The 15,780-nt window shown below is 41.5% G+C and overlaps 1 protein-coding gene across 3 annotated transcripts in view; it reads right to left on the reverse strand.

Moving 5' to 3' along the window:
* The window catches only part of TRAF6 (TNF receptor associated factor 6), a 35,752-nt gene that overhangs the window by 11,266 nt on the left and 8,706 nt on the right, over positions 1 to 15,780 (reverse strand). For 2 of the 3 annotated variants that reach the window (XM_019552109.1, XM_019552110.1), the window contains 2 exons: positions 8,851 to 9,175; positions 980 to 1,130 (listed from right to left, as the gene is read on the reverse strand). In XM_019552109.1, the coding sequence (XP_019407654.1) occupies positions 980 to 1,130; positions 8,851 to 9,146 (447 nt within the window). In that variant the 5' untranslated portion in view covers positions 9,147 to 9,175. Of the gene's footprint in view, positions 1 to 979; positions 1,131 to 7,650; positions 7,833 to 8,850; positions 9,176 to 15,780 lie in introns of those variants that run through there. The other variant, XM_019552111.1, reaches the window with a different exon arrangement.

Raw genomic sequence — 15,780 nt, forward strand, 5'->3', positions numbered from 1 at the left:
AGGGGGGGAAGGGAGGAGAATGGGGAGGAAGGGAAACGGTAATAGAATTAGGGTTTGAAAAGACTAGACAGTGTTTCAACACTGGACTTATACAAATCAATAAAATAATTACTACATAAGCCACTGTTTATCAAACTTCAAGAATTATTTAAAAAAAAAAAATCATCCATTATTTTAGCTGTTGCAAATTGCTGCTAGCAGATATTTTGGATGCTGAGGGTGCATCTACACAAGACATTTACTGAGCAGCTGACTAATTAGCTCCACAGTAGTCTCAGCATCTACAGTGAATCCCTGTTAGGGAACAATAAGCTAATCAACGGTGCCATAGGTCAGTATTTGTCAACACAAGTACAATCCTATGGCGGCATTGTTTAGTGCACTGCAATGCACGTGTAGATGTTGACGGGGTTGGTTGGGGCACGAGGGTGCTTCAGTGGAGCCCCTCTGCATCTTGTTAAGTCAGATTGGAGCAAGTCCTGGATTGGCAGGTGAGTGACTCCTCTCTGCCAACTGGGGCTGTTATGACCTGGCTCAACATGCTGTAGTCCTTAGCATACATGTAAATGCTGCACCCAGGAGCAGTAGACTCCAGTGTGAACTGTGCTGGAGTTTATTGCATCATATTAACTACACGTGTAGATGCACCCTGTAGATAGAAAACTGCCACATGCGTGATAAAACTTGATCAAAATCATCTCTCACAAGAGACAGTCTACCTTGCAACCAGAGTGCTTAAGAGAGTAGTATTATTTATGTAGCAAAAAGTATTGCCTATAAGCTATGCCAAACACACTTGGGTCACTTAAACTTAGATCAACCACTTTCAAAGAAACAGTAGCAGACTTGAATAAAATCAGCAATGGATTTGAACAACAAATCAGTAGGATGAAAATTGCTTAACTGAAGTCATTTAGGGATTTTAAGAAACTTTTAGAAATAGAAACCACTTTATCTGTATTTATAAAATGATTCCTACCTCTAGATGTCTCAGCTCCATCTTCAAACGGCACCCTTTGTTGGGACATCTCACTGTTAGCGAGAGGATTTCCCTCTTGGCAAAGTTGTCAGGGAAAAGTTGATTTTCAAGTAGAATTTCATTGTCTACTGGACATTTGTGACCTGCATCTCTACCATAAGAGGAGGACAAAGGGTATTTTTGTATAAAGTAAAAGAACAGCAGATTTCATAATTCTTCTCTTGCCCTTATTTTAAAATCCTCTTACACATCAGTGAGAAACTATTGTCATATTTAAAGAATAAATTAAGCACGTTTACAAGTAATATAGTTAAATAGCCAAGAGTAAGCAAAGAATAAACTAAACACATGTGTAAAATAGCCAATTGTGATCAATGCTTCTGAAGTGTAATACTACTAAAAGATACTGCTACTATAACAACACACACAGTTGCACATGACTGGGTTAAAGACAAGGAGCATGTGTGGTTCAAAGATCAAAGGCCATACCATTGTCTTAGTTCTCACATTCTTGCTAGCAGAGACCTACTGCAGTGGTTCTTACCATGGGTGCTAAAGGGGTACCTTTAGATCCTCTCACAGGTGCCATGTAATGTCAGGCACGCACACAAAATTCACAAGATAAATCCTGAGACTTCAAATAGGAGTCTATAGTGTTAAAAGTATTCTGACCTGTTGTGGTCCAAGATGTTTGTAACAGAAAAAATGTTGTATTATTTTTCCGTAGCCAAAAAATGAGTGAAAACAGTGAGCAGGCACTTCTGAGGAGTGCCTCAAATCTAACAAGGGATGCCTCAAGTCTAAAAAGGTTGAGAACTACTGACCAAGGGGTCTGGAGAGGATATGAAGGTTTTGTTCCTTGCTGAATAAAGAAATCACTGATCAGCAGCTCTACTATTGTTAGGGGAAGTAGGGCAGAGTTGAGGCTTGAAAGAGATTATGAACTTCCTGTTTGAGAGTTTTGCTTTTAGGAGGTGGCTTGTCAAAAGGCTCTCGTACTCCTTAACAAGCAGAAAAACAAAGCAGTGGTATACTATTTCAGATCTTACAGCTTGCTCAACACAGTGAGCCGTCTTGTAATACTGAACAGACCTCCTACGCAAAAAGCAGTTAGACCAGGTATAGCAATGTCATGCACTGCCGATGCTCTGTTTATAATGAAGTTTATGGGCAACTTGTGGGGAAGGGCCTCAGAAGTGAGCCGCCTGTTTCCAGATGTAAAAAGCTATACTGTGCTAACGCTTAATTTATTGTTAGTTAATGCTAGGCAGCAACATCTATGTCTCTAACTTTTACATTAATCAGAGGAGTGGGGTCTGCCTCAACTGTAGAATGGGGATAATACACACGTGCCTATTTTAGCCAGACATGACTCTTTAATCAGTGACTGCTAAGGACAAGCTAAATGCTAAGCATTTACAGGAATGTATATTGTGTTTAAAAACCATAGTAAGAATGTAACATGGATGTCAAGGAGAAAAAAAAAGAAGAAGAAAAACTCACACTGGGAAGATACCACACAAGTTTCCTGCATAATTCAGTTTACACACTCCTCTACTAATCTGAACCTCTTGTTTTTCAAGTCTGGTGGATTTTCTGAGAAATGACTGCCCGACAAGATAAGTTACATCACCTTGGATGGTGCACATGACTAGGGACCTACTGAAATTGCGATTTTGTGATTTTTGCAGAAACCATGAGAATCAGTAGGCCCCCTGAGAAAAAGCACAGGGACTTCAAAAAAGGCCAGCGTGGGGGGGGGGGGCTGGGAGCAGTGGAGGAAGGGGGGAGAGCTATAAGCAGAAAACAGCAGAAAGTCCTGGTGTCCTGAAGCATGGGGGGTGGGGGGAATTTTCATGGAGAAGCATGTCTCTGGCCAAAGGGCACCGAAAGTCCTACCCCTCCCCAGAGGGCCAGGACATTCAAGGCTCCTGGTCCAGTAAGAGGCATGGAGGGCCCGCCACATTGCTGCAAAAATAGCAACTGGCACTGTGCTCAGACCACAAAACTGGGAGGCAACTACCCCAAATTCGGTAGGTCTCTACACATAACATGAGCAAAAATCCATTAGGAAGTATTCTTAGAACATTCAACTAGCTTTACTAGTGACCTAAATTCAGATGCGGAAAGGAAAGCCACACCACCACCGAACCACTAAAAAACTGACCCACAATGCTACAGCACTTGGGGCGGCTTGTCTGAGAAGTGTAATAACAAGGCTGTTGTTTAATCAAAGTCATCAAGTGCATTGTATCTTAAATGCTTATCAGAGTATGTAGGTTGGGAAGGATGCAACAAGCATAAAGGAAGAAGGCAAAGTAAGAGAACTAGTCTATTTGGATGGTAAAAAGCTATTGCTTCAAACAGTTACTCCAAAAATGTTTAAAAAAAATTATGTAAGTTTAAGAAATCTGGCAAAAAGCATTCACTCCCTTCTTAGACTGTTTGAGGACATTGTGTGTATTAAATATTCAGATTCCTGAATAATAAGCTTCTCAAAAGTTCGAGTATTGTTGCTATAGTATAGGTCTGTCCAACTTCTAAGTAGTCACGGGCTGTACTAGTGAGAGCCACAGGCTATACTAGTGAGAACTGCAGCCCTCCTCCCACCCCCACAGTTGCCCATAAAATTTCATTTTAAACAGAACATGGGCAAGGGGGGAGGGGAAGGGAGAGAGAGGAGGGTGCTGTTCCAGCATGACATTGTTACACTTGGTCTAGTTTGATTTTCCCCCCTCCCTTCCACTGCCAATTATTTTGTTATAATCTTCCAAGTCTAGAATCAAATTACTGGAGGATCATTTTAAATTCATCCCTCCCCTATCACTGTTATAGGGAAAGCAGTGGCAGGGCACAGATGGCAGGGTGCAGGTGGGGAGGATGGGAAGGAGGCAGGGGGGAGTGCAAGTCGTAGCGGGGTGGGAAGGCTGCATGGGGCAGAGGTTGGCGGACAGGTGGTCTGGACAGAGGCAACAGCTGCAGCTTTGACTCCAATCCTGAGTTGGGGCCAAAGCTGGAGCTGCAGCAGCTCTCCTGCCCCCCACCTGTAGTTGAATCCAAGACAGGTTTTTTTTCCTCTATGTTGAATGGGGAAAAAAACCTCATCCTGGATTCAAATATATAGAGTAGCTTACTTGTACTAGGAGCATGCAAGTGTAATAGCTGCATCATAATGCTCCGTTTTAAAGTGCCTGGAAATTACCTCTGGCCACAGTCTAAGACATACTTTCTGAGCAAGGTCATTACATCTGATACAAAGTTGGCAAACAGCTTGACTCATTTTTCCTTTCAGCTGATAACTGAATTGTTTGCAGACACTGTTTTTTCTACTGCCCAGCACTACAGGTTGCTTAATATTATTAGCATTACCTCCACATTTGGAGTAATCAGGATAGTCTCACTTTTCAGCCAACTCTACTGGTTCAATTAGAAATAGCCTCTCTTTAGATTAAATTACAGCACCTTTAATTAGCCAAAATGCGCTCGTCTCCCCAAACTGAAACGGGACAGAAAGTTTTTGTGGGTGTGTCAATAAAGGGCATGACTCCAGAACTCAGACCCTCCTACGTAATACTTCTGCTGGCCTAGCAAAAAGATTTTTCTGACTTTTGGTATGTACTACAAGCCTGATGTATGTTGTGGCCAGAGGAGATATAGGGTTCTTATTTTTTTTAGTTATTGGATTTGTGTTTAGGGATTCACTTCTAAAATTTGTTAACCAAAACAAAGCAAAAGCAATTACTCCAAGCTGAAAACCAACACCAGCAGACACCTAAGAAAGTCAGTTAACTTGCAACTGCTGATCACAACCTCATCTGCTATTACCTTTACTTACAACAAGGCTAAAGCTTTTTAAGAAGTAACTTAGCTGACTGTGATCCCATCCATGTTATCTGTGTAGCCTACATGACATAGCCTAACATTTCAGTTAACATTTTTTGATACCTCATGGATGACGACAGTTTTCCAAACACGGACCAGTTCTAACCAATGGAACATGGTCTACCCGAGTTTACCAACAGACTGAAACAATGACTCAGAGGTGTGAACTCGCTTGTGCCTTGAAACAGTGACTCAGAGATATGAACTCACTAGCTCCTTATTAAATCTTGCTGGAATATCAATTTTAAAGCTCAGTGATGACAATCTGGTGTCAACTTTAATGCATACAAGCAGACGGAAGAAAGAGAGATCAGGAAGGAAGAGAAAAGAAAGGTAGATATTGAAGTTTTCAAGTTGAGCAGATTTTCCACACTAAGCACTGCTTGTGACAATTGCATTGAACATCTGTCTACTGAACATTTTGTTACTACACAATGGTCATTTCCCCCTTCTGGGGTTCTTATTGTCCCTACTTCCTCACTGTGAACAGTAGGTACCATGTGTAATCCAACCTATGGATCACAATTAAGCAAGGAATTCAGCACTTTCCTCTGAAGGAGTTGGACACCTGCACTATAAACTCTCTGCTTTCATCAATACTCGCTCCATGTGAAATCTGTCTCGGCTATGTGACTGAAGGAAATAAAAAGTTACTGATAGCCCTTGGAAAATCATGGGAATGATCAACAGTTTCTCACATCTGCAAGTGTTTTATAGTCACTGAAATAATGAATACTAGACTGAAAGAGGACAGAAGTAGGAAGTTCCACAGCTGTGAATCAAAACCTGTAGTTATTAACAGCATTTATAGGTGACACTTATCAGACTATCTGTACTGCAGTTAAAAGAAAAGGCAACTGTTTCCCCAGGCTCTGGGGTTTAAAATGGAAGCTTCTCCACCTGGCAGAAAAATGTAGTTGTTTTGAACACCACATCTCCCCTACTTCCTCGTTAAGTACTGCCATAGGAAATCTCTATGAACTGGCAGATTGTCACAAACAGTAGTTAAAAAAAGATGGTCATACTAGGAGATTCTCTCAAAAGGAAAGATGAAGAATCCTACCGATGGGTATTTTTATAAAAGAGTTCTCTCTTGAACTGGCTAGATGACCAAGATATTTCTAAAGCTCCATATAACCAAACATCCAGGCTATCAGCTTGGAAGATCCAATAACTTATGTCCTCTAGAGACAATTTTGACTTTTTGCATAAATTTCATCATAAAAATCCCAAAGTTCGTGTGAGCAGAGGATAGGTACTGGTGTCAGTACACAAAGCAAGTCTGGTAGGAATATATCAAGGGGGCTTGGTTTCCTATGTATCCAACTAATATTACACAGACTTACTATAGAAATGCTAAAGTCTCGTTTTAAAGACTAAGAGTTGCTCCCATGTTAGATTACACAGGAAGAAGCACATATTTGAAGTTATGTAAGAGAGCGACATTATAAGAGTTAAGGTTGGAAAGTCAAGCACTTAACCTCAGTTCTGGTATTTTCTTTTATCTGTACAACCTTAATTTGGTTCTAGTACTTAAATATGTGCAGATTTTTATTTCTGCAGGCCCTTGCCTCATTTAATGCAACTCAAAAGGGCACTGTGAAGATAAATGTATTAATACATTATACATTAGTAGTGGCAGCCATAGAAAAACCACGGAGAATAAAATTTTATATTGAGAGAAGAGTTTGTATGATGTGCAGTAAATAAGGCATTTTGTGGGCAACACACTGAACAATAAGGATGAAATAAAATACAGGGTAGAGGCTTATCAACAGCACTATACAGCATTTGCTGTAAGTGAAACAGGTTCCTATGGGAAAACGGTATGTGCACACTTTTTCACAACTATTACATTGGAAGGTTGCATTAAACTCAATTCTGGTGTTTCTCTACTTTCAAATGAACAGCTCTGTGACCCATATCGCTTTTATGAATGCCATGTCCAAGGCCAATTTTTTTTGGTAAAGTAGACTAAGACAAATTGGTTTCATCATGTAGCACCATATTGAGTCCCACGTGGGTCAGCAGCGTTGGACCCTTTGGATTAAAGCCCAAATGGCAGAATTCTATTTGAAGGGAACAAGCAGCTCGATCAGCGGTTCTAATCCTTGTTTGTACTGGGACTCATTTGTAAACATCCACCGCCTTCCACCCCTGGCCCCCTGTGCGAGGTTGGGGGGCGGGTGTGTGGGGCATGCCTCCAAGCAGCCCCTGGTAGACTGCAGTTCTGCCAGCCTGCATGGGAAAAGCCACGGTTTCTGGTTTTCTCTTTTAAAGCAGAATCCATTTTTAAAAAGTGTGTTGATCCATTTTTAAAGTTTGTATGAAAGGGTCGCAAACATTCTTGCAACCCACTTTTGGGTTGTAATCCCCAGGTTAAGAAACAGTAAACTAGATTATTCTTAGTGGGGGAAAATGACAGACCAATGAGCAATGGTCTCAAGCTGCAGCAAGGGAAGTTTAGGCTAGATATTAGGAAAAAAAAAAAAAAAATGTTCTCACTACAAGGGTAGTAAAACACAGGAACAGGTTACCCAGAGAGTTTGTGGAACCTCCAACCTTGGAGGTTTCTAAGACCCAGCTGGACAAAGCTGGGGATGGGCCTACTTTGAGCAGAGGGTTGGACTAGATGACCTCCTTAGGTCCCTTACAGCCCTAATTTTCTATGATTCTAACAAATAAAAGGAGGACAATTCACTCCTGAGCTACAGGGTGATATCACATGTTTGACAGGTTGATTCTAGGTTCTGAAAGAAGGGTGGTCTAGTAGTTGGATAACCTCCAACTTCCTCATCCTTCTTCCTAGCCAAGCCCATCTGTTCCTCTGCACCCTCTCAGGTTTTTCAGGTAGAGCCTCTACCAGCTCTTTGGATCAGTGTAATCCCCTGTAACTCTCCTCAGATCAGCCTCCTTGCTTACTCCCTGCTGCCTGGACATCATTAGGGGGAGAACTGGAAACCTGCTGTTCCTGCAACTAGTATAATAGTAGTCTCCAGGTACCCAGAACCACTGCAGTGAATGGCCTGCATAGCTTTGGCCTGGAGCATGATCAGCACAGATAGAATCTCTGGAGAATTTAACTGATGAACAAATCTCTGCAGTGCATATCCAGAGAGATTTACAGAAGCCTTTATGTTTGTCCATCTTTTAGCCAAATTTCAAACCTTTGCTGTCTTTAACACAGAGAAAAACACCTTGAACATATCAGACTATTAAGCAGGAAGGCGCTAGAGCATCTCAACAACAGAACCCAAAGAGTTGTATTTAAACTATGGATTGACAACTTACTTTCCACTAACCTTGTTCTGAAAAAGAAGCTACTATTTATGCTAAAATTATCAAAGGAAAAAGAAAAAATATATGCTCATTTTGAGGCAGGTACTTGGCCTGAACAGCTGAAGTTTGGCATTTATAAGCAAAGGTGGTTTTAGGGAGCAACCTAAATATACCTGCTCTGCATATGATACAGCACAGGCAGTCCTTAACTTACAACATTTATAAACTGACACCCTGTTTCAACTTTACAACACCAGTTTAGACTTTACAGTGCTTGATCTGATGCAAGTTTGCTGTGTCACTCATCTCCCTGGAGAACATCCGTTCAAACTTGCTTGGACACTTTCTTTAAGAAAACAGACAAGACTCCAGAAAAATCTGCAGCCAAGACTCCCGAGAAGACTCCAGCCAAGAACCCTTCAAAAAGTCCAGCAAAGTCACCTCAAAGAAGTCCTTACAAATCAATACGATTGCTATTTACAATATAAATACATTAATGTAGCTATATTACTCATCTATAATTGATCGAGTACAAAATTCTGGGGTATTTTTGGTGATTCTCACAGGTCATAATCCATTATGCAGCATCAACACAAACACGTAATGTGCCTTCCCAAGTTGCGTTGTGCTTAAGTTGCCCCTAAGCAGCTGTACTCAAATTGGTAAATGTACTTTCTTTGTAGATTCAATTCCCATAAGCACCCCTTTACCTTATTGATTTGACAATGCAGCCTTTGCAAAAGCGGTGTCCACATGGTGTCTGCACTGGTTCCCGAAGAGCCATCAAACAGATAGGACACTCGTATTTACTTTCCAGGGGCGGATCAAACTCCACATCATATCCCTGGGTCTCTTCCGTGAAGGAATTTGGTGCATTTCCAGTCCCACTGCTGACACTTGCACTGTCTTCTTTTGCTCCAGCGCTGCATGTGCTGGCCATGGCTGCACAGCAGCCACTCTCCAGTTCTCTGGCTCCGCAGCTGTTATCACTTTGTAACAAGCTCATAGTAACTGGCTCAGTGCCAAGGAGGCGCTCTGCAAGGCAGAAAGTAAGTGTTAATTTAAGTATTTGAGGACTCTGCTTTCCAACAAGACATCAATCCCACCCCAAACACAAACATCATGGCACCTGTAAGATCTTTCACAGATTTCTTTTTCTTTTTTTAGTTTATGAACTCTTGCTCTCTCTTTTTCCTATCCTTCATCATCATCATCATCATGCAGCCTCTGAGGAACAGCAAGGTGGGTTATCTACACCAAACACCAATGCAGTCCTTATGATGTTGGCTCTATCTCCAATTCTAGTTAAAACCTATTTTCCCCATTGGCTGTGCCTATTAAGAATGCCCCTTTTTTGTTTTCATACTATGTATTTCTAAAGTATTTCAAGATTGTTCAAATGAAAAAATGCTGTCCAAAATGTTTTCTTACAATCCATCCCTTGCTTTACATTTCCTCTGCTACCATGCGTCACACCTGACATTTTTAGTAAAGCAGGACCCATGGTTTAAGTTTCAATTTATTTGATAAGAGAATTTTGGGCATATGCCTCCAAATAAAATGCAATTCAAATAACTTGAAGAAAGTAGATACTGAGCTGCAAAATGTGAGTTAAACATTACGATGCTGATAAGATTTTCTCATATTGGCAACAGAAAATTTCAATTTAGTTAGACTCTATAAAATACGAGATAAGGGCTCCATTTCTGCAGTACAAGCTAGAAAAGCTAGCTACATACTAATAGTACTCCAAAATTCTTTCCTGATCTCCTGTCCCACCTTCTGATGTAGCTGGAAAAATGATATTAAAACAGGAAATGGGAATTCTCTCTTTCTGCAAAGGACAGAATTTTCTAATAAAGTCAATTTCTTAAACACTGCTCTCAAACATACAGAACTCACTTAGCAACAAAGCTGGTAAAGTCTATTTATCCAAAAGGATTCAACAGCAATTGGAATATTCATAGTTTACACCTTTCTTTAAAGCCCTCTATTCCTTTTAGCAATAATTTGTCAAGTTTAAAAATAGTTTTGTTCCATTACTGATGTCCTTTATGATATCAAAGACCAATTTTGCTGCCTGTATTTATACTGAAGTTATTTGGATCCATTTGTGGTTTGCTTCCAATACAAAATATACTTAAGTATGCAGTCACTAAGGAGTGTGACTATGTTAACATTGTAAAACTGAGCACTTACTGTTAGGGAATAGCAGACTTCAGATTGCCTGTGTAACATTAAAATGGTATCCATACCCGCAAGCATTATGGATATGGAGGATTAAATGTCATGGCTTCATACCATTTGGCTACAGCTCCCCCACCTCATTCAGAACATAAGACAGAAATTTGCAGTTTAATCAGAGTTGGGCAGTAAGTCTGCCTATAGACCCACACGTATTATTTATTGCAGAAGCTGGCAGGTGAGTGCTAAACGAGCCAGGGTATTAAGGAAACTGAATGTTACCCTGATTAATCAGATTCTATCCCTGCCTTTGCCAGAGTTGTCCCATGAGTCACTTCAACCAAACATTCACTGGCTGTTACTACCCATGTTCCTCATTTTCTGGGCATACAGTACGAGGTATGGGAGCAGATTTGCAGAAGTATTGAGCACTCAGATATGCAACTGAAGTAATCTGGAGCCATGTACTGAATATATTGTCACAGAAGTGCATTTTAGTCAACCTTAACTGTAGGCAGAACAGATGACACTGCCTATAATAATGGGATAAAATGGTCATATTTGGCCCAAAACTAAAAACAATAATGAATAAAAAAATCCAATGATGAAATCTATTAGACTGGAATACCTGAAATGAAATGTTTGGGTCACTTAATCTTAGACTGGATATAATCCTGATGGGTTACCATAGGTGGATGGAGAAAAAATTATTTGGGGGGAATGAGTGCGCACACGCAACCCCCAGCAGGTAAGTCTGTGGGAAAGGGGTGGGGGGAGGGGAAAAGGCCATGTTGGGGGAGGGAGTGGGGCTGAGGCAAGTCCTGCATAGGTGGGGCAGGGCATGGGACAGAGCCAGGAGAGGCTCATTTGGGGGGCTCAGGGAGGGGGTGGCAGCTCCTGTTACTGCACATGCCCTAGAAGGGCATGTGCCCCTGGATCTGGATGGGATGGGGTGGGCTGCTGCTGAGCTCTTTCCTGCAGAGGCTGAGATGGGCTGCACTCAGGGCAGGCAGCAGCAGCACTTGAGGGTGGGGAAGGATTTGGGGGGGCTATGGCAAATACTGGGGTGGCTCCAGCCCCACCTGAAGCCCCCCTTCAACACCACCACCACAAGCACAGCCTGGCCCAGCCCTGCCTCCGCTGGGGAGCCCGGCGCAGCCCCGGCCCCAGCAGATCTGGAGGAACACTGCCCCCCATGGCTGCAGGAGTGCGTGTAGCAGGAGCCGCAGCCCCCAGATGGGCCACTCACTGCTCAGTCCCGCACCCTGCCCCACCCCAGCTGTGCAACATCTGTCCCTCCCTCAGTCCCAGCCCCACTCCCATTGTCACCGCTGCACATGTGCCCTTTCCCACCCCGCTGCAGCCACTGGAAGCCCACACGCAGGCTGCTTTGCAGCCCTACTGCTGCCCCACATTTTTTGGGGGGGCTAAGCCCCATTAGCCCCCCCTTCCACCACCTACATGGGTTACACCTTATAGAAATACCTTCCATCAAGAAGAAAGGGCTTCCCATTACCACATGGATTCTATCTGTAGCATTTATGAGTTTTCAGCTGGGAGTGCAATATTCATGTTTGCGCTGTAGTCAACATGTTGAAATGTTAACACCTTAACAGATATGATGCACCATCTTGTTCTAGTCAGATTTTTAATTTGGGTTTCATTTAATTCAGTGCAGGAAGTGGTTTGCATATTTAAGTACTTCGGCACAATGGGGTTCTGGTTCATATAACTAGGCCTCCCAAATACAGCAATATATAAACAAGCAGTTTATTGGCAACTGCTTGGAAAACAATGAGAAAACTATCCATTCATGTTAGTGCTCTGAAGTGACCCCCAACTGTATTAGCTAGACAGGTTTCCCCAAGTACCAAGTACTCCCCTGTTAATGAAGAATCAGACACACACTTAGTGGGGCACAGATTTGAAACTGAGAACTCAGAGCATACTGCATGGGGATACATGAAGATATACTTACTGCGGTCCTAACAAGAATTGGTATGCCTTTAAGAAGGTAGACTTGTGCAAGCTTTTTCTAATTGTAAGACCCTTTAAGACTCAAGGTAAGACTTTACTGTCAAATAAATACTTTTGTTTTAGGGCAGATGTTCTCACCAGGGTGGATAAAAATCAATTCTTTTTTAAAAAATATTTTTTAAAAATCTGATTTTTAAAATTTAAACCAGTTTATTTAATCATTTTTTTGATTTTTTTAAGCTGCTTTTAAAAAAAAATAAACTTATATAATGATAGTTTTAACTTTAAGATATGCTAAAGCTCAAAGATATCATGGAATAGGGATTATGACTTCTAATTATATAATATTTGAGACAATATATTTTGCATAACCTTTTGGAAGTTTTATAAATAGCTCACAAGAGGCCATGACTATATTAGGGGTCCAATTTTATGGGGTTCCCAGAGGCTCCTCTATAGATTAGTAAAGATTACAGGGGGAGGAAAAAAAAAAAAATCACTCTACCCAATGGGACTCAGTGCTCAGTCTAGAAGATCCCATTAAGCATCTTCATGATGCTTAGTTTTAGTTTTCAAACTGTAGATTTGTGTCTCCAGCAATCATAGGCACACAGTGCTCTTTGGGTAGATGTGATATCTTTTATTAGACTAACTAAATAGTTGGCAAAATTCTTCTTTGCAAGCTTTTGGATACAAACACATTTCTTCAGGCACAGGGAGAGTTTGCCATCTCGAGAGATAACATCCCTGTTAAGAGCAGTATATGCAGATCAGAGATAACAGACCTGATTACCCACCCATCAGCCCTATTGTCTTTCTACAGGTCTGCGTACACAATCAAGTCCTTACCTCTCTCTAAAATGCAAAATTTCAAGAAGTTAAATGAATAAAGGATATCAAACAGCAAGAATGCACTTTTTGTGGAAAACAAGGATTACATTGAGGCTTCCTGACCAGTGATTTAAATCAAATCCACCCTGGTTCTCACTAATCCACTGGTAAGAAGCTCCTAAAGGGAAATAACTACAGAGGAAACCAAGCTGGAGGCACCGCAACCCTGGGCCCAGTCTAGGAATGACAGAATTATGTGATTCTACTCCCAGAGGAATGAAGGCACAAGGCCCAAGAAGCACCCAACATGGCCACACAAGAGAAAACAGGAACAAGCCAGACAAACAGGTCAGGTTTGATGAGCACATATATTCCAGAGAGAAGCAACAGTTAAAGGAAGGTCTCCATCTTCTGTTTGTTTTTTTTAAATCCTTGTTCAGCAGTACTTCAGCAAGATATTGCAAGTACTATCTAACTAAATAAAGGGTCACATCTTGCTATATATTCTTAATAGTTTGATATTTACAGTACTTAACAGCTATAAGTGCTGCACAAACAGAAAATTTATTCCGTTCCATCTTGAATCTATGAAACTATGAATTGTTCCTATAACTACAATAGTTGTGCACCATTTAGTTCATGGAAACAAAAAACAACCACCAGATATATTCATTGCAATGGGTGAGTCAGAGCAACCAGTCATTGTCCCATCAAAAATCCTGTACTTCTACAACATGCTAACAGTCCCCTTTTATCCAGAGCTTTTCACCTGCACATCTCCAAAAAGCTTACAAAAGGAAGGCAAGTACATTTATCTCCATTTTATAAATTGGAAAGTTTAGACACGTTAAAAAAAGGCAGATATAGACCTTTCTGAGCCTTGAAGTCTAGTAGAACTGTTATACAATAGCCAAAACCCGTATTAGATCACTGCATTGTATTTTAAAATAATTCACTTTTTTTAAATGGAGTCTCTAGTTTTTAGTCCTTTAGTTATTTATTGATATTAAGTCCATCTTTGCATCTGTTTTCTCCTTCAAAGGAACAGCGGCCGTGCCTCTACTAATGCACACCTAAGTACCTAGTGAGCAGACACCTATTCTGTTGCACTGAAGGGTACAGGCTTCTGTCTTGGACCAGCTGAGGAGATAATTAAATAAACTAACTGGAATTTATGATCTTCCTGGGAAAAGTACTGCATCCAAGTCCAGAAGCACCAGTATGATTTGTTCCTGGAAAATTTCCTCACAAAAGATAAACTTAAAATAAGCCATAGGCCAGGAAAAGGGGATGCATTTGAAAATGAAAGATACTTTCGACCCAATACCCAGTTTAATTTGTTTGTCTCTACACTTAACTAAGAGTTCACACATTAGTCAAAATTTAGAAAAACCAGAGACATTGCAAACCAGACCATTTTTTCTTCAATTACTTTGAGTTATATCCCTTCTTCTCCTGGTTCAGTAAGACTTCAAACTAGAGTTTGGCATTATGAATAATTTGCCAATCATTTAATTCCTTTGGCTCAGTGTTACTGCTTACGGCAAAGGTTCAAAGGAATGTGCTTATTCATAACGACATAAGCATGGAAGTTAAAAATAAGATGAGTTACTCTTCCAAGAACATTTATTGTCGTTTCTCTACATGAGAGGCACCAGAATCTCTGCAATCTTTCATAATGCGGAAGAGTTATGCCATTTAGAACACTTATGCCTGGCAGCTTAGCTACAAAGGCAATGCCAAATTAAGCAGCTCATAATGCACGTTACTCAATTAACCAAACATCGAAAATTAAATCTGCATGTAAAAAAAACCCAAACAGTAGCTTGTTCCCTTGCTCATGCAGAAGTACCCGAACTGGAACAAACCTAAACATTACATTTAATGATGTTTCCTGATTAGCCCTTTCAAGAAGCTAGAACAGTTGCTCTCAACCTTTTTAGAATTGAGGCACTCCTCAGAAAATGCCAGCTTTTAGTTTTCACTGTTTCGTTTTTAAAAAAAATAGTGGAGCAGTTCTTATGTTGCAAAGAACTCAGACCCCCCCAACAAGTCAGGAAGTTTTGATGCTATGGATTCCTATTTAAAATCTCTGGATTTACTTTGTGAGTTAACATATCTAACAGTGTTAACATTGTGTGGCAACCTGTGGCACCCCTGTAAGGATTTCACATCACTCTAGGGTGCCATGGCAACATGCCATTGTGAGTCATTGAGTTCTAAGCACTGACTTGCTGATGGGCAGAATGGGCGCATCCACATGAGTGCGCATGTGCGTCTTGCAGCGTCTCAAAGTCCTCAAAAAAACCCACAAAAAAACCAAACCAAAACAAAAAAACAGCGGCAGTGGGGCAGACCATGGTCCTGGACCATGCCCTGGGGCAACCAGGGGCTTGGTCCTCCACAGAGATGCTCTGGTAGCCTGCCAGAGCATCTCTGTGGCTGGCCCTTTCCTGCAGCGACGGGGACCTGGGATCTGTGCCAGGTAAGCAGGGAGTGGGGGAAGCTGGAGGAGGGGGACTACTGAGGATGCAGGGGACCATGGGGCGGCAGCTTGGGTTGGGTGGGTCTGCCAGCCACACCCCTGCATGGCTCCAGCCCTTCCTGCTTGCCCTGCGGCAAGGTACAGCCCTCCTCCCCTCCCTCCC

The sequence above is a fragment of the Crocodylus porosus genome, unplaced genomic scaffold, assembly GCF_001723895.1.
Source record: "Crocodylus porosus isolate Cpor-Errol unplaced genomic scaffold, CroPor_comp1, whole genome shotgun sequence".
Lineage (NCBI taxonomy): Eukaryota > Metazoa > Chordata > Crocodylia > Crocodylidae > Crocodylus > Crocodylus porosus.